General features: G+C 50.5%; 3 protein-coding genes across 5 annotated transcripts in view; 2 read left to right on the top strand and 1 right to left on the bottom strand.

The window, feature by feature from the left end:
- The window catches only part of M1AP (meiosis 1 associated protein), a 75,725-nt gene extending 71,208 nt beyond the window's left edge, over window positions 1-4,517 (top strand). The window contains exons 7-9 of the mRNA XM_068967289.1: window positions 1,954-2,160; window positions 3,246-3,386; window positions 4,335-4,517. Coding sequence (XP_068823390.1) covers window positions 1,954-2,160; window positions 3,246-3,386; window positions 4,335-4,517 — 531 coding nt within the window. The remainder of the gene's footprint in view (window positions 1-1,953; window positions 2,161-3,245; window positions 3,387-4,334) is intronic.
- A 1,218-nt stretch (window positions 4,518-5,735) lies between these two features.
- DOK1 (docking protein 1) lies at window positions 5,736-8,465 on the bottom strand. 2 transcript variants are annotated; one of them, XM_068978154.1, is made up of 5 exons: window positions 8,384-8,465; window positions 7,735-8,034; window positions 7,497-7,590; window positions 7,083-7,267; window positions 5,736-6,854 (listed from the first exon to the last, which is right to left on the bottom strand). In XM_068978154.1, the coding sequence occupies exons 1-5, from the start codon at window positions 8,441-8,443 to the stop codon at window positions 6,045-6,047; spliced, it is 1,449 nt and encodes a 482-aa protein (XP_068834255.1). In that variant the 5' UTR covers window positions 8,444-8,465; the 3' UTR covers window positions 5,736-6,044. The 2 variants fall into 2 exon arrangements, with proteins under 2 accessions (XP_068834255.1, XP_068834263.1); XM_068978162.1 differs by lacking the exon at window positions 7,083-7,267 and having other exon boundaries at window positions 6,838-6,854.
- Window positions 8,466-10,936: 2,471 nt separating this feature from the next.
- Window positions 10,937-27,119, top strand: LOXL3 (lysyl oxidase like 3). 2 transcript variants are annotated; one of them, XM_068978242.1, is made up of 13 exons: window positions 10,937-11,249; window positions 12,923-13,086; window positions 13,684-13,898; window positions 23,689-23,905; window positions 24,139-24,319; window positions 24,452-24,606; window positions 24,852-25,019; window positions 25,154-25,316; window positions 25,519-25,762; window positions 25,858-25,973; window positions 26,053-26,189; window positions 26,297-26,408; window positions 26,591-27,119. In XM_068978242.1, the coding sequence occupies exons 1-13, from the start codon at window positions 10,937-10,939 to the stop codon at window positions 26,662-26,664; spliced, it is 2,259 nt and encodes a 752-aa protein (XP_068834343.1). In that variant the 3' UTR covers window positions 26,665-27,119. The 2 variants fall into 2 exon arrangements, with proteins under 2 accessions (XP_068834343.1, XP_068834353.1); XM_068978252.1 differs by lacking the exons at window positions 13,684-13,898; window positions 23,689-23,905.
- The last annotated feature ends 8 nt before the right edge of the window (window positions 27,120-27,127 follow it).

The raw sequence follows: 27,127 nt of genomic DNA, 5'->3' as shown, positions 1-27,127 counted from the left end.
GATGTGAGAGTTGGTCCATAAAGAATTCTCCGGCTGAGCACCGGAGAATTGATGCTTTTGAATGGTGGTGCTGGAGAAGACTGTTGAGAGTCCCTTGGACTCCAAGGAGATCAGTCCTGAATATTCATCAGAAGGACTGTTGCTGAAGCTGAAGCTCCAATACTTGGCCATCTGATGGGAAAAGCCGACTCACTGGAAAAGTCCCTGATGCTGGGAAAGACTGAAGGCCAAAGGAGAAGGGGGTGGCAGAGGAAGAGATGGTTAGATAGCATCACCAACTAAATGGACGTGAATTTGAGCCAACTCCAGGAGACAGTAGAGGAGAGAGGAACCTGGCATGCTGCAGTCCACAGGGTCGCAAAGAGTCAGACATGACTTAGTGACTGAACAATAGCAACCCAGTCATTAAGCACTGTTCACTTTGAGGACCCCAAAGGTCTTCTGAGACATCCCCATGCCACTGCCTTTTCTCAACCTCAGATACCTGGTTTGTCAGTTAAATATTTTCATCACAGGTACAATGCCTATAGGAACAAGTCACCCCATGACCTGGGTAACATGTTCAAGCTTGGTTCCAGGACTTCAAATAATCACTGTCCAGGAAAAGGTTAGAAATTCAGAGACAAAATAGGAGCCTTAAAGTTCAATTTCCCTACCTCTTACTTTCTCAGAATGTTCCTGGGAAATGCAGATAAATTAATATCTTTACCATTCTAATAAGGGTATATTTGCCTGTCTTCTTCCAGAGCCTCTGTCAATCTCTCTGTAAATTAGTCCAGAAATTTTAAAGCACCCTGTAATCCCAGGATATAACAGTTGTGAATTTGTCTTATAAGCCTGAGGTGTAAGAAATGTCACACTGCCATAGTTTTAGCCCCCAGAGACTTGCCACAGTGGCAAGATATTTTATTCTCCAAGGAGTCTTAGAAAGGTAACCAACTGCTCCACTTTGCCCAGTACTGAAGTGTCTTCTGGGATACAGGACTTTCAGTGCTAAAGATGGACAAACTAAAACAGTTGGTCATCCTAAATCTTGGACAAACATTAGTTTACAAACCTGCTTACTATATTATAAGCTCTAAGGAGACAAGGAACATGTCTAATGAATTTCTATATACCCATGCCTAGTGCTTGGGACATAATGGGCATTCAACAAATTCTTAATAAATAAACTAATCTACAAATAAATACATGAACCAGCATGAAAAAAAAAAAAGATTAAAGTAATGATAATAATCTAAACCCTGAGCCAGATCAGAAGTTGAAGGATTTCCCTGGTGGTCCAGTGGCTAAGACTCCACACTCCCAACGCAGAGGGCCCAGGTTCAATCCCTGATCAGGGAACTAGTCCCACATGCTGCAACTAAAAAGCCTGCATGCTGCTCCAAAATCTAAGATCCTGCATGCTGCAACTAGACCTGGCACAGTCAAATAAATAAATAAATACTTTAAAAAAAAAAAAAAAGAACTGAGAGTCTAGTAATAAGCCCTCACTTTTTACTTGAGCCAACTGAAATGGAGTACCCTGCAATTTCCTAATATCCCTTCCAGCAAACATCCCTTCCAGTCTTAAAAAGTCCATGTCCTTGGACCAGGGCAAATTCTCCCCATGCACACATATACCGTGAGTTCTATATCATTTCTATCCAATTTGAGGGACTTGAGAAGCATCAGGTACTTTCCAGACATTTTGGATCTGTTCTTCAGGAACACGGTGCATCTCCAGATAACAAGCAAAATGTTAAGAAACCATGAACTTCTGCAGGCACCTACCACCTGCCTGGCTTACCAGACCTCCTCAGAGTTCTGTGCCGTACAAAATTATGGCACTGCTTTAAAGTGTCTAGAACTAGCTGAGGGGAGGGAGAGTAAACAGGCCAGCAATTGGGACTAACCTTCCAAACATGTCAGAGACTGAAGATGAGCCTACATTTTTGTATGTCTTTGTTTCAGAAAAGAGAATGGCTGCTATTGGCCAAGGGAGAGCCCCTGAACCGAGAACACAAACTGAGAGAGCCCGCTAGCACCTTCTACGTGATCCTGCCATCCCACTCTCCCACTCTGCTGGTGAAGGCAGTGGCCACTCGGGAACTGATGCTGCCCAGCCCTTTCCCCCTGCTACCTGAGGACATGCCTGCTGACAGCCTTAAGGCTGTGGAGGCAAGTGAACCCAGGTCTCATCGGATAGAGGGGAGAGAGGAGAATGGAGTTCAAGAAAGGGATGAGGGAAACGAATCAGCCCCAGAAGGAAAGGACCCGGGAGCAGAGGGAGAAGTGGTTCCAAGAGTATGGTAAGAGGAACAGAGAAGGCAAGGAACTGAGGCAAGACGGAAGAAAGCACGCATCTGCGTGATGGTGTGTTCTCATGGGTCCTTCTCTGCAACCTCTGAATGCATGTGTGTGTGCCTGTGTTTATATGCCTCTATCTCTGAGAGAAAGAGGAAAGGGCAGCCAATATAGGCGCTGAGAATATGAAGAGCTTTAAAATGAGACTATGATGCCAAGGAGGGAACAGCTCTAAAGGCCACTTTTCTCCTTCCCCTCCTCTCATCTTGGATTTGGATTCTGGACTTCCTCTGCCAGCCCCGCCAGCTGAGGGTGGGAGGGGGGCTCACTGCGCAGAGAACTGGAACCACACCCCTGCTGCTGGATTCCTGGCTTAGGTGCTGAGAGGACAGAGCCTGGGATTGTGCTCTTGGCTTGGCAGCCACAGGGATGCGAGAGAGGTGGGCACGAGTGGCCGTGGCTCACTCAGCGTCTCACTTCAGGGCCAGTTGTTTCCTGGCACAGGATGCTGTGGCCGGAAAACCTGACTGCTCAGGAATGCTCTGCTCGCATATCCTCCGGTATGCTCGCCTCACAGGCCGAGAACACCGTGTGCTTGCTTTGCAGGCTGAGCGCCTCAGCCCCCGACACCCCCTCCCTCACAGCCTCACACACTGGCTCCCTTGTAACCTTCATGGCACTCTGGCCCCTCAGAATCCTGTGACATGGTTCTTGGGGCCAGAATGCTCCGTGTCCCTCACCATTCGGTTGCTGCTACTTCTTGAACCCCTGCCTGACACTTCACAAGCGCTCAGACCTGGGGGCCCGAACACCCAGGAGGACACGCATCTCTCTCACACCCTTCAGTGAAGCCCGGGGCCATCACACCTCCTCAGCTTCTCACGCTCAGGTCTCTGCCTGACATCTTGGGTTCTGTGACCTCGCATTTCCCAGTGAGGCGCCTCCTCTCTCTTCTTCAGAGCATGCTTGATGACCTTGAACTAGAATCCACCTACAACCCCTTGCAAGTCTGGAGCCACCTGTACTCACACCTGAGCAGCACCTTTGCCAACCCTCATGGCCGGTTCCACCCAAGCTCGAAGAGCCGGGCTGTAAGAAAGGTACTTCCCTCCTTCCCCGTTATGCCCAGAATGCCGAAGTCCTCTTCCCCTGTCCCCCATCCAAGGGAGACCCTCCCTGATCTCCTCTGGAACAACCAATGGGAAGACCAATGGGAAGAGAAGCCTTTTGCCCTAGACAAAGAAAATTACAACCCTTACGCAGTACTGGGACTTTTTTTGCTTGCGCATTTACATAAATATTTAGTTATCTTAATTGAGGTGTTTGGGAAATTCAGTAGTCATTTAACAGATCACTGTCCCACTAAGCAAACTGGCTGCACTGGAACCACAACCGCAGCCTCTGTTGAAAGAAGGTGGGATAAGAAATGCCCAAGGGAAGGGAAATTAGTATTTACGAAGCAACAGTTATTTGCCAGGTTTTATGACGTGTACTCTCACATATATTTTTCTGATTTAATCCTCACAGCATCCCTACAAGGTAAGTGTTATGCTCATTTTACAGATGAGGAAAGGGAGGCTGACCAAGGTTAGAAGCTTAGAGACACGGCTCCAGTGACAAGAGTTCAAGAGAGAAGAGGAATTGGGGTGGGGGGAGGATTTATTTTAATGAAATCCATGTTCTATAGTATATGGGCTTCCTTTTGTGTTCTTATAAATCTTTTCCTTGTTTCTCAGTAACAAAGCCTGTAGGAAAAAGCTTTTGTTTTATCTGAAGTTACAAGAGAAAGAGGTTTCCAAACTACAGACAGTCTAGAGGTGGGAATAAAACCCACCATAAGTTAGCTGGTAGGCAAGCAAACAGAGGAGGACACTCAGCCAGGAGACAGGCATTGTGGAGGCTAGAGCCACGGGGACTCCGCTGCTCTGGGCCTTGAGGCTGTCACTCATGGGACCCAAGGAGTTAGGACTGGAGACCCAGCAGGGAATGGAATAGGAAATCAGGACTTGTCTAGTCTTCACAGAGAGCTCTTCTTGCTTTCTCTGCAGGCTGAGCCTTTGCAAATAAATCGAGTGCGAGCTACAGTGGCCCCTCTGCATATGACTCCAGCCCCTGGCAGAGCCCCCAAGATGCCAGCAGCCAGCAAAGCTTCCTCAGAAGTCTTCTTCCAGCCTCCTATGGAAGAGAAGGAGGAAGAAGAGGCAGAGGAGGAGTATCCCTCAGGGCCCTAAGTCACTAGCACCATAGCCCGACTGCCCTGCTAAAGCACATCCGCGCCAAGGTTCCAGATCTGTCCCACAGTGGCTTTCTGTGGCCGACTTGCCTTCTGTCCACCTGACCCTCTGCGAGCTCCAGGTGACTGGGAAACAGAGCCTTCCCCTCCTCGCCTCCAGTGCTTTCAGCACCCCACTCCTCAGGCTATGAGGAGACACTTCTGACCCTCTTCTTTCTCCAAGAAGGGACTTTTTTTTTTTTTGGATCATTTGATACTGTTAACACAAATGAAGAATAAATACCCAGTAGGTCTCCACCGTTGTTAGGAGTATTCCCAGACCCAAATTTCTCCTTGTAGTTCTGTGTAAGCAGGTGGATGATGTCAGGTCACCTTCAGGAAACTGGACCTCAGGAGAGAAGGATGAGGTTTTCCAAGCTCATGAAAAACAAGTAGGAGTGAAATCTAAGCTTCATTTCAAAGCCTGTGCCCCTCCCATCACATTGCAAGTCCCATCAGCCTTCAAACAGAAAAGTGGCTGGTGCTTGCTAGCTACATGCAAACTGTGTTTGTGTGTGAGAGAGACAGAGCGAGAAAGAGAGACAAGGGGAGGGGGGCATCCTAGAGCTGAGAACAGGGGAGAGGGTGGTATGAAAAAGGCCTATTCCCTCCCTGTTCCCCTTTCCTCACACCCTCCCAGCAGCCTTGTCCATCCACAGAAAAACTACCTTTTGTAAAATGTTTATTCTGCACTTCAAATCAATTAAGTACTTGAGAAATTTAGCTCCTTCCATACAAACAACCCTGTGAGATTGTGCCTATAATTAAGCTTTCCCATTTTACCTAAGGGCAACAGGGGAAACTGAGGGTTACCGACGTTATGCCCAGGGCCCCACCCACCCCAGGTGGGCCTAACTGGACCTTTCAGACTCTGAATGGTCACCCCCTCCCTGGGGCCTTTTCCTCCTTCAGTGGCCCCCAACACCTTTCTGGTTCTCCTAATGTCTGCCCAGCACATCTTGCCTCTCTGTCCCTTTTATGACTGTTCACAGACACAGACCTCTTAAATCCAAACTGACTTTAATGAGAATAAAACTTACCCCCGCCAAAAAAAAAAAAAAAAATATATATATATATATATATATATATATATATATATATATATATATATATACATGGTAAAGAACAATGAAGGGGGAGGGATCCTGACACAACTCAGCGTCCCCTTTACGTGCATACGAGCCTCTCAAACCACACCTCCTCTGACCAAATACCCTTTTCTATAGTTGTGCTCCAGCAGCTATCCCTTCCTTTGGTGGGGATGGCTTGGAGGTGCTGGCCTCCCCCAGATCCCATCCCTGAGCCCCTTTATGACTCTGTCCCACTTCCATGACTTCTTGGGACAGATCGTCCTTCCCTTGACTCCCCTTGTACCCTGGTCTCTGCACACAGGCCCCTCTGGTTCCTGCTGGTTCTAACAGGTTTCTTTGATCCCATGCTCCTTCCCCATGGTCCTCCTGTCAGCAGCCTCAGCTTCACCCAGGTCTCACGTGGAACCCTCTGACTTGGCCCCAGTGCTGTCAGTCACTGCTCCAGAGAGCCCACAGTCCCAGCTCCCTGAGGCCCCGCTTTTCTGGACCTGGCTGTACAGGGCAGTGTCTGAGCTACGGCCTTGGCTGCCACCGCCAGCTGCAGCACCAGATTCAGATAAGGCCAGGCCCTGGGGCTTGGGAGCTGGGAAGGGCTTTGTGCTCCGAGGGGGTGGCACAGCATAGTCATCCGTGGCAGGGTTGTAGGGGAGCTCATAGCCCTCCTCCTTCACCCGAGCCTGGCACCACCATGCATCCTTGGGCTCCTGAGGCAGATCATAAAGGCCCCGGAGAGCGGCTGGGGCCAGGCCCTCAGGTTCATCATAAATGGGGTCTTCTTTAGGGTCTGTCAACTTGGCCTTTATCAGCTTTTGCTGCACATGCTCACACAAGTCCCAGTAGAGAGCTTTCTTTAACTGTGTCCCCTCCCCTGCCCGAGCAGGGGTGCTGTCCAAGGGGTCTGAGTACAGGGAATCTTGGGAAGGGCCTGGAGGAATGCGCAGGGAGTCTAAGGGTTCAGCATACAGGGCTGGAGGGCTGCCTGGGAGCTCCAGAGGGGCCGAGGAGGAAGCCAACTTCCCGTCTGCCACTTCTCCTTCATGGGAATCAGCTCTGAGCACATCCCCCTGGCCAGCCTTTCCCTGAGTCTTCTGTCGGTGGATAGCAGTCTCGACTGCCTGAAAGATGTCATTTCCCTGTGCCGTCTGGAAGGTGAAGGTTCCAGGGCCGGAGGGACAGCGGCGGCCAGCCTCAAAAGAGAACATGACCTGAAGAGGATGTAGAGGGAAACACGTTACCAGGAGCCATCAGAGGAGGTGAGTCACAGGGCTAGAACTAGTTAGGGGACCTACAAAGAAGAGACCACTGGAAAGGGAGGTTGGTCATGGTCTAGGCAAGAAAGAGTTATCTTGAGTGCAGTCTCCCACCTTCCTGTCCACCCCTCCTCCCACAGGTGTCCAACCCAGTCAGCCAGTCCTGTCTTGACAGCACTCTACCTTGTCACGGCCATAGCGACGCAACAGAGTGTAGGGCCAGGAGAAGAGTGGCTCCAATATCCGCCTCTGGGCCCCCATGGCCAGAAGAGTCAGCCTCTCCGCCTCCACTCTCAGCACATAGGAGCCATGCAGGCCACAGCGCTCAGCGGCCTCAGTCTTCTGCACCGTTACCCAGAACTGGGATCCTGGAAGGAATATACAATTAGACTGGGACCTGGCCAGGACTCGGGTAGGGAAGGGAGCAAATTGTACACAAACACACACACACACACACTCTCTCTCTCTCACACACACACACACACACTCTCTCTCTCTCTCTCTCTCTCTCAAGCCAGCTCTGAGGAGCTTCCTACTTCCCCTCCTAGGACACTTTCTTTCCACCCCATCCCTGCTGGGGCTTTTCAGGCCATCTACCTTCCCAGGAGGGGCTATACAGCGAGTTCTCCAGCATCTCCAGGGCAGAAAGCTTGGGTGGGTTCTCGGCAGGTGCCAGGGCCCAGCTGCCTTTCTGGGGTAAAGAGAAGGAGTATGAAGGAGGCTGTGATTCCCTCACCGCGATTCCCAGGGTCTGAGCCAGCCCAGTTCCTCTGCCGCTGTAACTGCTCCCACCCTGCCTCGCCTCCTGGGCCCAGTGCAGCCCCGGGCCCCTCACCGGAAAGGCGTTTTGGCACAGCGTTTGCACCCAGGCTGCACTGGACGGCGCGTCGGCAGCCAGCAAGTGGGATCGCTGTGCGGTGTCCAGGCGAAAAGCTGCGGCGCCAGGCTCAGGGGGGCTCTCCACCGCCACGGGGGCCACGCTCACACATTCTGCCAGACGGATCACCTTGCAGTCCAGGCGGCGCGAGCTCCCTCGGCCACCTCCAGAGCTCGACCCCTTGTGGTCAAAGAACTCGAGCCGCGCGACACCGTGGGGACTGGCCGGGTAGAGAACCGCCCAGGTCTTCCTCCATCTCTGGGGAAAGAGCCGAGAGACGCTGGGGAGGGAGCGGACAAGCACCGGCTGCCCGGCCCCGACGGGGGAAGAAAAGACCCGCGCGGGCCGATTTCAACACTAAGGTCTCCCGATCGCTGGCGAAGTTTCTCCAGGAGGATGCCGCTCTGTCTCCCCAGGGCTAGAGAGGCATACCCGGAGGCCAGCGGACGCTTCTCCGAAGAACGTGCAAAGCATTTTAGCGGGAACGTCACAGGGCTCTCCGGGTCCCGGCGCCGCTCCCCTACTCGCCGCGCGCCCCCTCCCTCCGTTTGGGCTCAGTCGCCCACCTCTAGCTCGGATGGGGTTCGGCAACCCCTGCCCACACTACCTTGGCCCCGAAACGCTGACTCTGCAAAAACAGCGGCCCTTCCATCACGGCCCCGTCCATGGCCCCCGGCGGTTCCTTCCGCGCTTCCTGGCCCGGCGGCCCGGAGGCGGGGCGGGGCGGGGCGGGGCTCGCGGGAGGCGTTCCCATCCCTCCCCGGCCTCCGCGAACCCAGAAAGGGGAGGAAGGAGATGGGCCAGAGGAAGGGGAAGGGGTACCACCTCCAGACCCCCATTCCCAGCCCTAGGTCTCGCACTAGTGGCTTCACCGAGAGAAACCTCGTAACTTCGGTCAGAGGACTCTGGCTCTTAGGCTTGGGGGCTGCGTACAACGTCAGATGCCCAACGTGACATCAGAGTGAAGGCCGTGACATCATCTAGAAAATGCCTACAGGCACCCTGGGGCATTGGAGGGACTTTCTGGGCCTTCGAGGCTTCAGTTCCCCGGACCTGACTCGACCCCTGCTCCGCGGGAATTTGGCTATTTACGATCCGCAGAGCCGGGGACGTGGGGGAAGGGCTGGGGCTGGGGACTGAAGACTTCCCGAAGCTCGGAGCCGAGTGGTCGCATGGGGCGCTGCCCGAGATAGTCTGCGGCCCCATGGCCTCCCGTGTGTCCAGCTCTCTGACCGCAGCTGCCCGGCACCCAACCCGCGGGAAAAGAGAGCTTTATTAAACAGGCTGGGAGGGGCGAGGAGGGGGGCGGGAGGGAGATTGCGCGGCGACAGCGGCCAGCTCCAAGGAGGAGGGGAGAAGAGGAGGGAACTGGCCTGGGAGGGATCCTGGGAGAAGGCGGAATGTGGGAGGGCTCAAGGGGACGTGGGAGGAACGAAGAGGGGGGGCGGGGGAGAAAGAGGGGCAGTCTCCCAAGTACTTTTTTTTGGAAGTCCTAGGATTGATCTACAGGATCAAGACTCTTCTCCCAGCCGCTAGGGTCCCCGTTCAGCCAAAGGTAGGGGGAGTCACGCTCCCGGTGGGAAGGAGAGTTGTAGATGGAGAGGATGATGGAGGGACCTGGGAAAAGGAGTGATGTAGGATAGAATCAAAGGAAAGCCAAGCTACTGAGGGTTGTATAGTCAAAGAAGACACAAGAAGAGTAGAGAAAGGAAGCAGATATTGGGGAGTGGGGGCTACAGGGTGTTCCAAATGGGGCATCCGAAGTGCCCGAAGGCTAGGGGCTCCTCTGTGAGGCCCTCTCCCTAGGTCCCCAAGCCAAAATGTCCCCAAACAAAGCTTCCCTGTTGTGTTGTTTGTCTGAGTTGGGGGAAGCATGGGGTAGGGGGGTGGGGGTGGGGGGGTAGGGGGAGCTCGCTGTAAAGGAGCTGTTCTCCCGGCAGAGGGAAGGCCTTAGCTGAGAAGCCGACTAGTGCTCTTGCCTCCTGTTGCCCCGGGAAAGAGATGGCTGTGTTGGCAGGAGGCTTGGACAACCCCACCCCACCCCACCCCCACCTTGAGGCCTGGCCCTTCTGGGCCCCTTGACCCTGCAGGGCATGCAGGATGTGTACCAAGTTCTCCAACGCATTCTGGTTCTCTGCCTTTTCTACCTGGAATCTGCCCAGAAAGGACTCTCAGCCTGACTGCCATATAGGGGACCTGAGATCTGAGGGTGCCCTAAGCCCCTTCTTGCCTGCCTCTTTCCACAATCAGGAACTATCTGTCCTCTCTCTGACTGGCTGAACAGGATCATCTGGGTCCCTCCTGCCTCTGCTCCTTGGTTTTTGTCAGCCCCTCTCCTCCTTTTTGCCTTTTCATGAGGTTCGTGGGGTTCTCAAGGCAATTATAGAGTTTCAGCAAGCTCCGGGAGTTGGTGATGGATAGGGAAGCCTGGCATGCTGCAGTCTGGGATCGCAAAGACTGAGCGACTGAACTGAACTGAACTCCTCCTTACTCATTGCCTGCCTTTCTCAGTTGCTCCCCAATTCTGTGTGCCAGACTCTCTCCTGACCCCCTTCTGTCCATTTTCAACACTCTCTCTCTACTGTCTGTTTGGTCCCCTTTTATTCCCACAGTTTCCTTCCCTCTCACATCCTGTCTGTCTGGGTCTCCCTCTCTGTGTCTCTTGCTCAGTCTCAACCTATCTATCTTGATGGGCCTCTGATCTCGGTCTCTAATCTCTGTCTTTTGATCACTGGGTGTCCTTGACCCGTGAGTCGGGATAGAGGTGATGATAGCAGAACCAGGGAAAGGACATTATGAGACATAACAACTAATAGTGAGCGTTTATTCTTTACAGAGGGAGGGAGAGGCTTCTCTCTCTCTCTCTCTCTCTCTCTCTTTCTCTCTCTCTCTCTCTCTCCCTCTCTCTCTCTCTCTTCCCCCCTCCCCCCTCCCCAGTCTGGGCGTCTCAGTCTGTGCCTCTGTTACTCTGCATTTCTCTTCTTATTTAGGATGGATTTCTTTCTGTCTCTCTCAGTCCCTGGGTCCCTCCCTTTCTGTCACACTGGCCCTCTGTCTCTGGTCTTAGCCGGTGTCTCTTCTCCTCTCATGACCTCTCTCTGAGACCTGGGCTTCTCAATTTCAGCTTCTCTCTCTCTGGGGCACCCAGGCCTTCCCTGCCATGGGACCTGTCAGTGTTTGGCAGTGGAGCCTGTGGGGGCTGCTGCTGTGCCTGCTGTGCAGTTCGTGCCTGGGATCTCCAACCCCATCCACGGCACCTGAGAAGAGGGCCGGGAGCCAGGGGCTGCGGTTTCGGCTGGCTGGTTTCCCCAGGAAGCCATTCGAGGGCCGCGTGGAGATACAGCGGGCTGGTGAATGGGGCACCATCTGCGATGATGACTTCACGCTGCAGGCTGCTCATGTCCTATGCCGGGAGCTGGGCTTCACAGAGGCCACAGGCTGGACCCACAGTGCCAAATATGGCCCTGGAACAGGTGAGCAATGCTTCAGGCACAGCCTAGGTACTGCCACAGTACAGCCTAAATGTAGGGGAGGGAACCGCCCCAGGGACACAGAACACCAAGAACAGCCAGTGTCAAGTACACCCGTGGAGGGGAAACCAACCAACATAAAGCCGCGTGAACTTAGGCTGATCGATGCCTTCTCTGAGCCTCAGATGCCTCCATGTGCAAAATGACTAGATGGTCTGTAAGTTACTTTCTTCTGCAAAAGTATGATTCTACAAAGCCCCATGCAAAGACAGCCCTGACACAGAGAAGCCCTATATGATTAAAGAACAGCTGGTTTCATGGGAAGCTGAGAGCAGGTAACTGACGTCTGGATGTCCCAGAGACAGAAGTGATCGCAGATACTGCAGCCAACAAGATCAGATTGTAATTTAGAGCTGAAACCGACAAGCTGGGCTTCCAAAGATGAGTAGAAACTTCAGGATGTGGTTAGTAGGGGCTTAGGAGCAATTCTGAGACCTGGGGGCACTTGCATTGTATAAACTCACAGTGGGATTGGTGGAGCTGGCGCAATCTGCAGTTAACCCCCCATTCCCACTGGTTAGACCACATCTGGAATAAAGTATCACTTTAGATGCCACATTTTCAAAGAGACAATAGAAAATGGAAGTACTGGGCATTTCCTGGTGGTTTAGTAGTTAGGGCTTGGCGCTTTCACTCCCGAGGGCACAGGTTTAATCCCTGAATAGGGAACTTAGGTTCCTGGAAATAGAAGTACTTTCAGAGGAGAGCTACCAGATGTAAAAGATTGGAAGCCACATTTCAAGGAGGAATAGCTGAATAAACCAGGGATATTTGATATGAAATGAAAAAGCTTTGGATAATAATTACATGATGGTTGAATTCAAACTTGAAGACAGTCATTTGACTGAGGGATTTTTCTGGGTGGCATCAAAGGACTGAATCAGACCTGGAGTGGAGGAAAGTAATAAAAGAATCTCAATAGTTTGTGATAGTTCCAACAGCCTAATGGTGCAAGAGATAGGTATCCCAGCAGAAGCTGGGTAAGTCCTGTCCGGATATGCACGAGGGTTCCCTGCACGTGGCCCTTTGAGGGGCCACCAGTTCTGAGAGAAAGTCAGCGATACTCATTTCAGTTTGGCCCAGGTCAAGAGAAGAACATGGGGCATCATGGCAGCACAGAGCCGTCACATGGGAGAATGTAAGGCTAAGGTGAAAGGATCTTACATTTCCAAGTCTCACAAATGGCTCGAATCCCTAAGCCCTCATGCATTGGCTGGATGGTCCTAGGCAAGCTACTTCACTTCCCTGAACTTCAATTTCTTTATACAAAATGGTGATGATATCTTCTGGCAGCTCTGTTCTAAGAATGATCACGTATGTACATACCTTGGCAGAGTGCCTCACGCACACTAGGCAGCTGTCATTGAATGGGTAAGGGCTGATCAGAACTTCAGAGTCGACTCTTGGGTCTTTGTATTCACCCTACCAAATTTTGGGGTATCCCCAGAACACTAGCAACCCTCCATCAGTCCTATACTCCCTTTCCTATGCCTTTCCAGGGTCCCCTGTCGCTTCCCTACCCATTATCAGGTGTGAGGCTTCCATGCTCACTCTCACCAACATCCCCATGCTACCTCTCCAAGCCTCTCTATCCCCTTATCTCCCCTCCCACACAGGCCGCATTTGGCTGGACAACCTGAGCTGCCGTGGGACTGAGCGGAGTGTGACTGAATGTGCCTCCCGGGGTTGGGGGAACAGTGACTGTACCCACGATGAGGACGCTGGGGTCATCTGCAAGGACGAGCGCCTCCCTGGCTTCTCAGATTCCAATGTCATTGAGGTCTGTAGTTCATAATCACACACACACACATGCATACATACCACCCAGAACAGCAAGACAGAAAGGGCTGTGGGGTGGTTATGAGTGGAGATACGAGAATGTAGGGGATCCCATGAGCCCAATGGGATAGTTGGGGTTAGTGGGAGACTGGGGGAGTGGGCAAAATGATAGAGCTCTGAGGCACTGCATAGTCCAGGTTTATTTTAGCATTAGCAGTCAAGTTACTAAGCCTGGCATGAATCTCTCCAACTTCATCCCTGGTCCCCAGGGCACCTGTGCTCTCTCTCAGCTCAGATATTCCTGAGGGAACCTTTCACTCTTACTTTTTCCTACTTCTTCAGTGCCACTCTGTGAAGAGTTCCCTCAGGCTCCAAGCAGAGTTAGATGCTCCTTCCCCAGCTTCTTCTGGACCCTTAGTCATTTCTCAGAGCCCAGCAAGTCCTTACACTCTGGTGGCTGCACCTCACAGAGCGTGCATCTCAGCCCCATCTCGCCATTGGGTTCACAGCCAGTACACTCAATCAGGGTTTCTTAAGTGGCCAGACATGGGAAAGGGACCCCTGGGATGCCTTCCTCTGCTTGTGGTCCCATCCCCAGGTAGAGCATCACCTGCAAGTGGAGGAGGTGCGGCTTCGGCCAGCCGTTGGAAGGGGCAGACGGCCCCTGCCCGTGACTGAGGGACTGGTCGAAGTCAGGCTTCCGGATGGCTGGTCGCAAGTGTGTGACAAAGGCTGGAGTGCGCACAACAGCCACGTGATCTGCGGGATGCTGGGCTTCCCGAGCGAAAAGCGGGTCAACGTGGCCTTCTACAGGTGAAGGGACGTGGGCGCCGGTGCAGCAGTGTGGAGTTGAGGGGTGCTTGTTAAGGAGTGGTGTTGAGGGACCTCTGAAGGGGTTGGTTCACCTGGGGAGCCGGGGAAAATGTGGAGGCCTCTGTGAAACTAGAATTGAGAGAGAAATCTTGGCCCACGAAGCGGTCCCCGAGGCGGATCTGCTGCGGGGACCAGCGAAGCTCTGGCCCCAGTGGCCAGAGCCGGGGCGGGGCGAGCGGCGGCGGTGGCGTCGGGGCCGCCGGTCGACAGGTGGCGTCTCCGCGCCCCGGGGCTAGAGCTGGGCCTCGCGGGGCCACGCCCAGCGCCCCGGGAGCCGGCGGGTCCGAGTCGCGGGGTGGGGCTGGCGACCACGCCCCGCCGAGGCAGCACCCGGGCGGGGCCAGACGCCGTGAGTCTGACTGCGACAGGCCGGGGGCGCCCGCGGGGCGGCGGTCCCATCCTGGCCGCCAATCCCCGAAGGCTGGAGGGCGCCGGAAGAGGCCGGGGCCCTTCTCTGGGTCCCGGCGGCCCTCTAGGCGTCTGTGAGCGCGAGAGCACTCAGGACTGCTAAGCTAGTTTTCCAGAACATCCTTCAGCCTTGGAGGCCGGCCCTCTCCACCTGCACTGGAGCCCTGGTGTACGCGCCGGCTTCCGGGGAATGTATCACACTCGGGACCGGCTCTTTGCTTACTGCGTCTCGCTTCCCTGCAGCATCTAATTTGGCCGTTTTAAATTTGGAGATCTCTTTGTAATTAAAAGGATCATTTTCTTCAGCTCTTCCTTAGACCAGTTTTGCAGGAAGAGCTCTTAACATCTGGGTGACCTACTGGGCACGCTACTTAAGATGTAGGGCTGATCGGAGCAGGGTACACCATAAAAGCTCTTTTTAGTGAAAGCATCTAGATTTTGCACTGCCTTTCCGTTGAGGCAGCATCCCACTGCTCATATTGACCTTGTAATCACCTAAATTAAGTCTTCCCTCCTCCTTGATACTGATAGAGCAGCTTATTTGAACCTAAATCTGTTGAGTTTACCCTATGAAATGTTTGATACATGATCTCGTTTGATACATCATTTAAAAACCATAATGATCCCAGGAGATCATCTTGAATCTTGACATTATTTTGCACTTGTCATCCCTCCCTGCCCCCTCTGTTCAATAGACATGATACCTATCCCTCCTGACTTCATCAAAGTGACTGTTAAATGTGTTGAAATCTTTAAGACCGAAGTCTAACTCCTCTTATGAATCCTCCAGATTTACATCAACCTTTAATCATTAATTGTGAGATGTTTTTTCAACAGTTGAGACAAACTGAACACTACAGTGATACAGCCAACATTTCATCATCTTATCTATAATGAAATTATAGGAGATTTTATTAGTCTTTTGCTAAAATCCAGATATACTATGTTCACAGCCATTCTGCAATTTTCATAATCTTAAAGGAAATCATGGTGGTTTGATTGAGCTGACTTTTACTGAAATCCTTTTAGATTTCTAAGGTCACCATATTTTTTCCTCAATGCTCACAAACTTTCTACTTAATGACTATTCTAGAACATAAATTATCTGTAAATTGAGGAATCCTTTTCCTCCTTTTTGAAAGTCAGTACATTATCCAGCCTCCAGCCTTTTCCACACTTGCTGAAATTTTTTTTTGCCTTGGCTCTGAGACACATCTGAAAGTTCTTTAGGCCCCAAGGAATACCCTTTTTCTGGTATAGCGACTCATACACAGTTTAAAACAACTGTGTGCTGTGCTCCGCTGCTGCTATCTACCTTGGGCCTGTATTTCCCTGTGTTTGTTCTTTACCTTCCCAAATTCAAACTCCAGGTTCTGAAAGATTAGTGCGACTTAAATAGCAGGCATTTCAGATGAAGAGGGTAGCGTGAACAAAGGTATAGAGAATAAACATTTATTGAGTGCCTATTGTGTGCCAGGGACTGTTAGACACAAGGAATTCAACAGTGAACAACAACAACAGCAAAAATCCTTGATCTCATGAACTAGGGAAGAATCAGGGAAAAAGTAAAATTACAAAATGTAAGGATGGCAAAGAGTGTAATAGGTAAAAATAAAGCAGGGAAAATGTTAGGAAGTGGGACTGGAATTGCAGTTTTAAAATACGTCAGAGGAGGCATCATTTGAGAAAATATTTAAAGGGCACAATCTCTGCAAAAATCTTGATGAGCATCTCCAGGAAAAGCCATCATAAGTGAGAAAATATCAGGGTGAGGAGTTAGGGGGAATTCTTGTCATACTCCAGGAGGCCACTGGGGCTGGAGCTAAGGGAATAAGGCAGAAAATGACAGGAGATGTAATTTAGGAGGAGATAAGGAAAGAATGAGGAGCCAGATCATGTAAGGCCATTTGAGAGACTTTAATTTGTACTCTGTGAGATGAGGTTTTGAGCAGAGGGGTGACATGTCTTCCACTTTTTGCGTATTATTTGGGCCGTTTTGTTAAGAATAGACTGTAAGGAATGTGTACAGTCAAGGAGGCAGGGAGACTAGTTAGGCAGTTATTGTCTCCTGAAAGCCAACTAAAGAAAGTGAGAGGTGATGTGACCAGTGAAAGTGGTGAAAAAGTGATCAAATTCTGTGTTGAAGATAAAGCCAACAGGATTTGCTGATGGATTCATTGTGGTATGAGAGAATGAGAGGAATTAGGGATCATTCCAAGGTTTTTGGCCTGAGCTAGATATGGAGTTGGCCTCATTTGATAAAGAAGACAGTGAGTGGGGCATGTTTTCTGTGGGGATGGGAGAGTGGAGATTGTATATTAGGGACTTGTTTTTAGACCAGTTAAATTTGAGGTGCTTTAGACACTGAAATGGTGAGGCTATTGGGCATATGACTCTAGAGTTCAGCTGAATGCAAGTATTTAAAGCCCTGAAACTGGGCAACATCACCAAGGGAGGGAGTGTAAATAGAGAAAAGGAGGCGCAGGGACTGAACTCTAGGGAGTTTAAACATTATGAGGTGAGGAAGATAAGGCAAAATGCAAACAGGGAGGTGAGGCAGAAGGAAAACCAGGGGAGTGTGGAGGCCTGGAAGCCAGATAAAGTGCTTCAAGGAAGAGAGAGAGGGGTCAACTGAGGCACTACTGCTGATGCTTCCAAGAACATGAGGACTGAGAAATGAATGCAAGTTAGTGACTTGGATGTCATTGTTGACCCCAACAGAGATGAAAATGAATAGGAACTTTTGAAAGACAGTTGATTAGAGTAGAAGATTGTTGTTTAGTCACTAAGTCATGTCCAACTCTTTTGTGACCCCGTGGACTGTAGCCTGTCAGGCTCCTCTGTCCATGGGATTTCCCAGCCAAGGATATTGGAGTGGGTTGCCATTTCTTTCTCCAGGGGATCTTCCCAACCCAGAGACTGAACCCATGTCTTCTGCACTGTAGACAGATTCTTTACTGCTGAACCACCAGGGAAGCAAGAGAGAAGATGTATACTGAGAAACAGTGGAAGAAAAATGGATAAAGTAAGGCTAGGAAATGGAACACTTTTAATGCCAGATTGGAGAGTTTTATCTTTATCCTATGAAAAATTAAAAAATAAAAGTACTTGTATGAGACAGTGATAAAAATAAGGCCAGTTTTTTTAAAGTTTGTCTGATAGTAGTGAATTGGAAGAGGAGGTTCTAGATGCAGTAAGATTAATTAGGAATTATAAAATTAAGCTGATTAGGAGGATGACAACAAAGAGAAAGAAATAAATAGATGTAGGATGACTGATAGAATACAGAAAATAAAAGAAGAGATAATTAAAATGATTCTGAAACTGCTTAAGAGAAGGATGGTGCCCGGCATCTCTGGGCTTCAAGTTAATATGAACTAGCTTTAGCTATGGGCCATCCCTGGGAATTTTGAGGCCCAGGAATTGTCCCCAAGTATGCACAGACTCAAGAAAATTTCAGAAATCAGGAATATATTTGTACATATTGGAATCTCTTACTGAGTCTGGAGTATGAAGGCTGGAAAAGGAGATCTATATTAAGTACAGAGTTCATTCTTAGTAGGGAAAGAGATTACAGTGGTCCTGGGAGATTCTGTGATGAGAATTTGATGTAGATATTCCTTCACAGGTCAAGTCAGACAGAGGGAGACTCCTCATAGGTAATGCAATTATAAAGGCTAGGCAGGATCGTTATAAATAACTCTGCCTTCCTTGGAGAAGGAAGATGCATCTGCTAGCTTTTAGAGGAAGTTGGTAAGATTTAGAGAATAAGAAAATCAGAATGTGATGTGTTTATCATTTTTCAACTCGATTTGGTACTTCTACCCTAGGACATGTGAAAGTTGTAGAATTTTAGAAGAGGAAAAGAATGTACAGATAACTGAACCATTTAATGCCTTTTTGCAGGCAAAGAAATTGAGGTTCTAAGAGCTTAAGTGCTATTTAAGAAGGCACTCTTCTAGTTCATTTCAGATATTCTTGTTCATATTCAGATATATTCATTGACAGATATTTATTGAACTCCCACTATTTGCCAAGCACTGTGCAAGGTGCTGAGACTACAGAGGTGATAAGAGAGTTAATTTGGCACCAGATCATAGAAGACCTTGTAGGCTATGGTAATGATTTGAATCTTTATGATAAAAGTAATGGAAAGTGATTGAAGTTTTTTAAAGAGGAGGGCTGTGAGAGGACGTGATCAAGTTTGTGGCTCCCGACACCACTTTGACTGCATTTTGAGAATGGTTTAGAGAAGAGCAAGAGCAAATGCATTAGAAAGTCATTCAGGAAGGAACACTGACAGGACTTGGTTATGGATGGACTTTGGGAGCCGAAGAAGAGAGAGATGTCAAGGTTGATTCCTAAGTTTCTGGCATAGATTTTGCTAAAAGAATTGGACCCACATTAAATTTTAGATAATTTTGAGATATCTAAGTAGGAACATCAAGAAGGCAATGGGATATACAAGGTTAGATGTAAATGAGAACATATCAAGAGAGGATGTGAAGTGAGAAGAAGGCCTTAAAGCTCCAAAAAAGTAAATGACTATATAGAGGAGGAGCCTGCAAAGACCGAGAAAGAGCATCCAGAATTAGGACTCAAATAAAGCTAATAGTGTTGTGACAGCTAAGGAGGGAGAGAGAACAGCAGTGTCAGATGCTACCAAGAGTCAGTGGTATGTGAGACAAAAAAAAAAATTCTAGATTTATTATCACAGAGTGATGGGTAGGGAAAGACAGAAAGGAGTGGATTAAGGAGTGAGTGGGAAAGATGATGAGTGTTGACACTACTGAAAAGTTTTTCTACTAAGAAGAAATGTGGGGTGGAGTGTGTGTGTGTGAGAGAGAGAGAGAGAGAGAGAGAGAGATTTGAATATGTTTAAAAGGATTCAGTTGAGGAAAGGTTATTTGCAACTTCTCAATTGAGAGAGAAAGGATCCTAGAGAAAGAAATTCAGAAACAGTTAGGGGTGGTGGCTTTAGAAAAGAGAGACAGATTCAGCACTGGTCCTAAATAAGTGCCAGGGCCTCAATGTAACCTATGGTTGCCTGATATATATTAATAATTATATATACCATATAATTATAAAGACCTTATAAAGTCCTTAAATAACTAGAGAAGAAGTACTTCTCAATTTCTAGATAATACTGCATTTTTCTGAGTACTGTTACATGGTTTCTCTTGGTTACTGGTGAAAGTGCCAGATATATTTCATTTCAGACATGTTTGAAAAAAAGACATTTGGAGAAGACATTTTACACTATGCTTATCTGATGAAAGGTTCTAAACTCTTAGTAGTGTCTCAGGAAAGGGACCCAAGCCTTATTGTAGACTCTTTGTTAGGAATGTTGGATGTATTGGATGTTTTGGCAAAGATCATCCTCAGGAAGAAGCCAAGGTAGGAAATACCAAGCAGATTCAGCCTTGTTTAAATCCATATATTAAAATCCTAGCACATCTGCATGTAATATACCACATCCAAGTATAACTCAAGAGAAACAGCAGAACAGGAACATGTTCAAGGACACGATAACTAAGAGGATAATGGGGAATTCCATAAATTTTGTAAGGACAGACAGACAAGACCTGCGTTCATCTATATATAGTTGGACAGGACAAAGAGTGGGCAAAATGAAAGTCTTTGAAATCAAAGGGAGAATGAGAGGAGAAATAGACCTAGTTTCCATTCATCAGACTTAAGATAACCTCTTGAGTAAAATAGGTCAAATATTTAGGTCAATTAAGAAGAAATAAGGTTTTAGACCTTAATTCCCTAGAAGTAAGTTTGGGAGATGAGCTGTTTGTGAATGACTAAAGCATATGGGATTTAATTTAGACAGGAAGGATGCTGTCATCCTAAGCATCCTGGCCTCGTGCTCCCCAGTCAGACCCAGTTAATGTCCCTTGCTGTCCAGCCTTGTTCCTTGGTCCTCGTTCACTGGCCTCAGGCCTGGATACGCCAGAAGCCGGAGCCCATCCAGGAAAAAAATACACAGCCTCCCTAGGTGTGACCAGGCTAGTTCTCTCTCCTTGTCTAGTCAGTCTGGCAATCTTAACACCCTTCCACTTTAACCTGTTCCCCCAGCCCTCCCCGCTAGGTTTAGAGCAGCCCTAATATCAATCCAAGAATCCTGTTCCCCATCGGCCTTAGCCTACTTTCTGTGGGTCCTGGTACAGGGTCTTTATCAGCCCTGGGGCCACGTCCTTCATTGCAACTCACCTGTCTCATTCATGTGCTTCTGAGGCCAAACAGCTGTGAAGGGTAGAGCCTTGGGGGCATCTAATGTTATAAGATCCTGCCACCAGGAGACCTCTAACTGCTAAAACAGAAATCTTGCCCCTGGTCCCTGTTCCACCAACTTTTCCCACTTGGTTCTAGACTGTTCCTGACTCTGCTGTTGTCTTATCCTCACAGAAAGTTGAGGAAGCGAGCGGCCAAAGCCTCGGCCCGACGCTCCAAACCCCTTGGAAGGTAATGGGGCAAGAGCCCCGGGACCTCCTGCTCATCCCTGTGGCCCCAGGAGGTGGATGGATGGAAGGCAGCCTATCCATGTCCATCCCAGAGCCCAAGCTGATGAATTAGGGATATGGCTGGAAAATGGCCATTCCAGGAGGGAGGGGAGGGGAGGCAGGCATGGGGATGGGCAAGTTTTGATTTAGGAAACACAAGGAGGAAATAATGTAGAGACCTCCGCATCTTTATACTGCCCCCAGATAGCTTGGACTCCAGCCTCAGCCGCCTGCATGCTTCCTCCCCGACTAACTCCTAACCTCCCTTCGTTCACCTACATTCCCACACTCTCTCCTCCCTCCACCATTCCTCCTATCTCCTCTCCCCTCACCACCTGGCCTGACATCACCAGATTTCTCATCAGTGTTGCTGAATCCAGAGAGCAGCATGTACTCCAAACCTATAGTTAAGCGGTATTCAGCAGTGTATGTGGGAAATCGGACCGCCTTTGCTCTGGCCCTCCCCATGCTCTGCATGAAGGGCCCTTCCTAGAGACAGAAAGAAGAGAGAACCTTTGCCTTTCCCGGGTAATGCACCTGACCACTACTGCCACTAACTCCTTTCTCCTTTTTTCAGACCAGTCACCAAGCTTAAAGCCAAACCCAAAACCCGAATGGGCAGGGGGCCAATTAAGAGGTAAATAAAGTTTAGGCTGGGTGGAGAGGAGAGGGAGTGCCAAGTGATGAGTCGGGGGCATCGGGCTGTGGTTAGGAAGGGGTCCAAGAGACGCCTCCACCAGGAGGTCGAGGAGCAGCAGCAACTGCTATAAGCCACCTTCCAGATGATTCACCAAAATGTAAAGTAAGATTGTCCCTTTTGTTTGGGGTTGTGTTGTTGTTGTTGGGTTGTTGTTGTTTTTTTCCCCCCTTATGTTTTTTGTCTGAGGAATTATGCTCATCGCAGGATTTTTGAAAAATCTCCATAGAAGTTTACCCATTGACTCCTCTTGTTCCACATGCTTGCTTATCTTCCCCCAGCAGATTTTAGTAGATACTCTGGCACTCTTGTCCAGATGCCATGCTTGCCTCTCGCCCAAGAAGTTAAGTTTCCCTGAGGGATCAGTGTTCCCATCCTACCTTTATTTGATTAATTGTTAAATGGAATAAGTGCTACTGGGTTGGAAGTGAGACTCAGGATCCCCTGTGGAACCTTTCCCAGGGCAGGAGTCAGATGGCAGTCCTGCCCTCTGGCCCAGTTAACACAGTTAGGCTCCCAGTTCCATCATTTTCCTCCTGGGCTCCTTCAGAACCCCAGGGAACAAAAAGGTGCCCGTCCCAGTGACTGCGTCTCACTTGGCTTCTGAAGGCAGTTCGCGCATGAAAAGTCCCCTGGAGAGCTCCTTCAGCAGTGGGTGAGCTGTGGAGAAGTCAGCCCTTTCTACCGTCTCCTCCTCTCTTCACAGCCTTCCAGGGTCTCTCAGGGGCCCCAGGCACCCCTCACTCCCCAGCTCCTCCCTCTGGTGCCTTCAGCATGCCTTGGAATTTGGGGTGTTCCCATAGTGCCCTTCTAGCTTAGGGTTGTCTTGCACAACATGGCCATACTCTGGCCTTCCCTGACCCCCACATTAAAGTGATGACCTCTTTCACTTTTATTTTCAGCCAGAAAGGACTTTGAAAGAATACTGAGTCTCTTTGAGCTTCAGAGTCCACTTATCTTGAGCTTCCAAAGGTATTCTGTAAAGTCTCCAGGCTTCCTTTGTCTGATTTGTCTATAACTTATCCCTCTCTCTGTGTCTTCCTAGCCGGTGGCTTCAAATCATCATATTCCTCCTCTGACATCAAGTAATAGAGCACATTACTGCAGTAATTCGCCTCCAGACCACCCTCACAGGCCCACCCCACCAACACAAGACCTCATTGGTTCCTTCCCTCTCTGGGTTCAAACTGGCTCTTCTGGCTCTTCTCTTATCACACGGCTCACTGCAACATTCCATTCTGTGGGTGTTGATAAGCAAGTCCCCTCATTCTCTCCAGCATCTCTCTGCTGTGTTTCAAAGTTTTAACGTCTCTAATTGAGTCCCATTTTCCTGCTCAGGTGGCTATGGAACATTCTTTCTGTTACATTTAAACCTAGGGAAGCATGGACTACCTCATTAAAGACTCATGCAGTTCAGCTTTAGGTCTGGGGTCACGCGTACCCTTCTGGTGTTCATATTCACCCTCCTTCTCTGGTCCTGCGGTCTCTCTCTGTCTTGTATTTGTACATCGTCATTCCCATATATACCAGCTCGCGTCTTTCCTGTGTTCACCTCTGGTCTGTTCTCGCTGTAACTGCCCATCATCTTCTGGCCTGGAAGCCCCTCTGGCCTCTAAGAAGCCATGTAGACCCAAGACTTACTCACTTCTTTGCATCCTGACTCATTTAGTTCTTTCAGTCATAATAAAGATCTGCTTACTCTGGCCATTCAGGCTTCCTGTTAGCTACTCCCTCCTGCCTATCTCTTCCAGATGGTCAGTCCTGGCTTCCTAATCTCTTTGCACAGCAGCTTCAGCCTCCATTAGGGCCATTAGGGCCAGCTCCCTGAAAGCACACAGAACAAGCTTTCTGTCAGGCAAGTCAAAACTAGCCTTCCTTCCCACAGGGTTCTTCTGTTGCCGAACATACCCAAGGACCCCCCTGTTTGGGCTCTTTCAGCCTGGAAACTCCCCATTACCGTTGTCTCTTTGTCTCTGTGTTTTTGCAGAGAAGAGAAGAAGAACTAAAGCGGTCATGGAAGGTTGGGGGATGGTGGAGGCATGGCGTGGGGGGAGGGCTGCGGGCAAAGAGGCAGGAGCGCCGTTTCACCCTACTGCTCCCACTCCTGTCCCCCCAGGCTGCTGGCCCAGCGGCAGCAACACTCCTTTGGTCTGCATGGGGTGGCGTGCGTGGGCACAGAGGCCCATCTCTCCCTCTGCTCTTTGGAGTTCTATCGAGCCAATGACACCGCCAGGTGCCCGGGGGGGGCACCTGCGGTGGTGAGCTGTGTGCCAAGCCCTCTCTACGCAGCGTCCAGTGGCCAGAAGAAGCAACAGTCGAAGCCTCAGGGGGAGGTGTGTGAAAAACTATGACCTTCCCCACCGCCCAGGTGAAGAACCCCGTAGCCTGGCCATCCCTTGATTAAGCATAGTTCTGACCTTTGAGGACAGAGAGGAACCTTCCAGGGTTTGGGCCACAGACCTGAGATCACCTGCTCCCTCCCACCAGAATCTCCTTGATCTCCCAGGTCTACTGTCTCTGTGCTGATGTCCCCATTCACTGCTGGGCACCTCTCTCTCCTCTATAGGTCCGAGTGCGTCTAAAGGGCGGAGCCCACCCAGGAGAGGGCCGGGTAGAAGTCCTGAAGGCTGGCACGTGGGGCACGGTCTGTGATCGCAAGTGGGACGTGCAAGCAGCCAGCGTGGTGTGTCGGGAGCTAGGCTTCGGGAGTGCTCGAGAGGCTCTGAGCGGTGCCCGCATGGGGCAGGGTGAGGCGGGTACAGGTTGGAGGGAGAGGGAGGTAGGAGGTACATACTCCTGGAGGGGTACATTCCTTAGGAAGGAGGCCCCTGGGCAGACAGTAAAGTTAGAACCTCCCGATCTCTGACTTCTGACCTTAGGCATGGGTGCCATCCACTTAAGTGAAGTTAGATGCTCTGGACAGGAGCTCTCTCTCTGGAAGTGCCCCCACAAGAACATCACAGCTGAAGACTGCTCCCATAGCCAAGATGCTGGCGTCCGATGCAACCTGCCCTACACTGGGGTAGAGACCAAGGTCAGTCACTCTTTCCACCCTGGTTCAGGAATCTCATGTCCTATCCAGTCCTGCCTGGTCATGATGCAGTCTGATGGCCCTACTGCCCACTGCCCCAGGCCCCTATCATCAGGCAGCTCCCCCTTGATGCCACCACTTGCTAGCCCTGTAAGTGCTTCTGAATCACCATTCAGCCACAGGCCCACTGTGGACTCCCACTACTCCACCCCAAAAGCTTCCACAGCACTTCCATTGCGTCACTACAGATCCGACTCAGTGGGGGCCGCAGCCGACATGAAGGGCGAGTCGAGGTGCAAATAGGGGGACCTGGGTCCTTCCGCTGGGGCCTCATCTGTGGAGATGACTGGGGAACCCTGGAGGCCATGGTTGCCTGCAGGCAGCTTGGACTGGGCTATGCCAACCACGGCCTGCAGGTGAGTGGGAAGGAGAAGGGAACCAAGGCTATTGCCTCCAGAGGTGGTGTTTGGGACAGAGGTCTGTCAAAATGAGTCCCTTGGCTGGGGAGGCTGGATGGTGGCCTCACAAAAACATCTCTGTATGTCCCCAGGAGACCTGGTACTGGGATTCAGGGAATGTAACAAAGGTGGTGATGAGTGGAGTGCGCTGCACAGGCACTGAGCTGTCCCTGGACCAATGTGCTCACCATGGCACCCATGTCACCTGCAGGAGGACAGGAAGCCGTTTTACTGCTGGAGTCATTTGTTCTGAAAGTGAGTGACGTGTAGGGGGATGCAAGCCAGGGAGGGGAGGCTCTGGGTCACCTCTTTGCAGGAAGAGCTGCAATCTGGAGGGGTACACCTTCCCTGTGGAAAGGCAGTCTCACCTGTTTTCTGGGGGAGGGGGATGGAAGCACTCCCACCTGTCCCTGCCCCTCACCAGTGACGTCTAACTCTCCTCCCTTCCTCGGCGCAGCCGCCTCAGATCTGCTGTTGCACTCAGCACTGGTGCAGGAGACGGCTTACATCGAGGACCGGCCTCTGCACATGTTGTACTGTGCCGCTGAGGAGAACTGCCTGGCCAGCTCAGCCCGCTCAGCCAACTGGCCTTACGGCCACCGGCGTCTGCTCAGATTCTCCTCCCAGATCCACAACCTGGGACGTGCTGACTTCAGGCCCAAGGCTGGGCGCCACTCCTGGGTGTGGCATGAATGTCACGGGTGAGAGGGTCAAGTAGTAGAAGGGCAAGACCACTGGGGAAGAGGCAAGCCTGCTGGGGGCAGGGAGAGAAACAGGGACCCCCTTGTCCCCACAGGCATTATCACAGTATGGACATCTTCACTCACTACGATATCCTGACCCCCAACGGCACCAAGGTGGCTGAGGGCCACAAAGCTAGTTTCTGTCTAGAAGACACCGAATGTCAGGAGGGTGAGTTGGGGCCTAGAATAGACTGCACTATCCTCATCTCCACAGCCTTGCCTCACACGACATACGCTCATCTCCTCAGATGTCTCCAAGAGGTATGAGTGTGCCAACTTTGGAGAGCAGGGCATCACTGTGGGTTGCTGGGATCTCTACCGGCATGACATCGACTGTCAATGGATTGACATCACAGATGTAAAACCAGGAAACTACATTCTGCAGGTGCCGGGGCTCTGAGATTTCCAGTTGTTGAGTGGGAGGAGTGTTTATTAAAGACACCTTTGGATTTGAGGAATGCAGCTCATTTGTTGGCTTTCTCCTACTCACAGGTGGTCATCAACCCCAATTTTGAAGTAGCAGAGAGCGACTTCACCAACAACGCCATGAAATGTAACTGCAAATATGACGGACACCGCATCTGGGTGCACAACTGTCACACTGGTACCTGGTGGGAAGAGAAGCCAGAAGGCCTGGGGGCGGGAGGGAAAGGCCTTCATTCCCATCTCCCTCGGTTGTTTCTAGGTCTCCCCACCCACTTCTGGATCTCCCAGTCTCTCCACTTCCACCCACCCTTCCCCACAATAGGTCTGTTTTCCTACCCAAACCACCTGTTCACCTTGCAGGGGATGCCTTCAGTGAAGAGGCCAACAGGAGGTTTGAACGCTACCCTGGTCAGACCAGTAACCAGATCATCTAAGGTGCCACTACCTTCCTCTGCAGACCACCACTGGCCCCTAACGGCAGGGGTCTGAGGCTGCCATTACCTCAGGAGCTCACCAAGGAATCTTTGACGTCAGCAGGCCCACAGCACTCTTCTGTTGTGCACTGTAGATGTGGAACCATCAAGCAGAAATCACTGCCCTCTTTCTTAGGCCAGCTGTCCTGATCTGCTGCCAGGCACGGGGCATTCTGCTCCCAGGCCCAGCACCAAGCCAAGCACAACACAGAGAGGGGCACCTGACTGACTGCCCAGGACAACCGACAACAGCAGCTCGTTTTCTTGAATAGGGAGGTCAGAATGGTTTAACTCCAGCATCTCCCCTCAGTTCTGGAAGATAAAGCTTTACCTCTAGCCTTTTTGTGTGGGGAAAGAGCAGTGTTCCACCCTTCCCCTCATTTTTCAATATGACATGTTGTTAGGTATAATTTTATTTTATATA

Source organism: Capricornis sumatraensis, chromosome 1, assembly GCF_032405125.1.
Source record: "Capricornis sumatraensis isolate serow.1 chromosome 1, serow.2, whole genome shotgun sequence".
NCBI lineage: Eukaryota > Metazoa > Chordata > Mammalia > Artiodactyla > Bovidae > Capricornis > Capricornis sumatraensis.
This window is presented reverse-complemented; position numbering and strand designations above follow the sequence as displayed.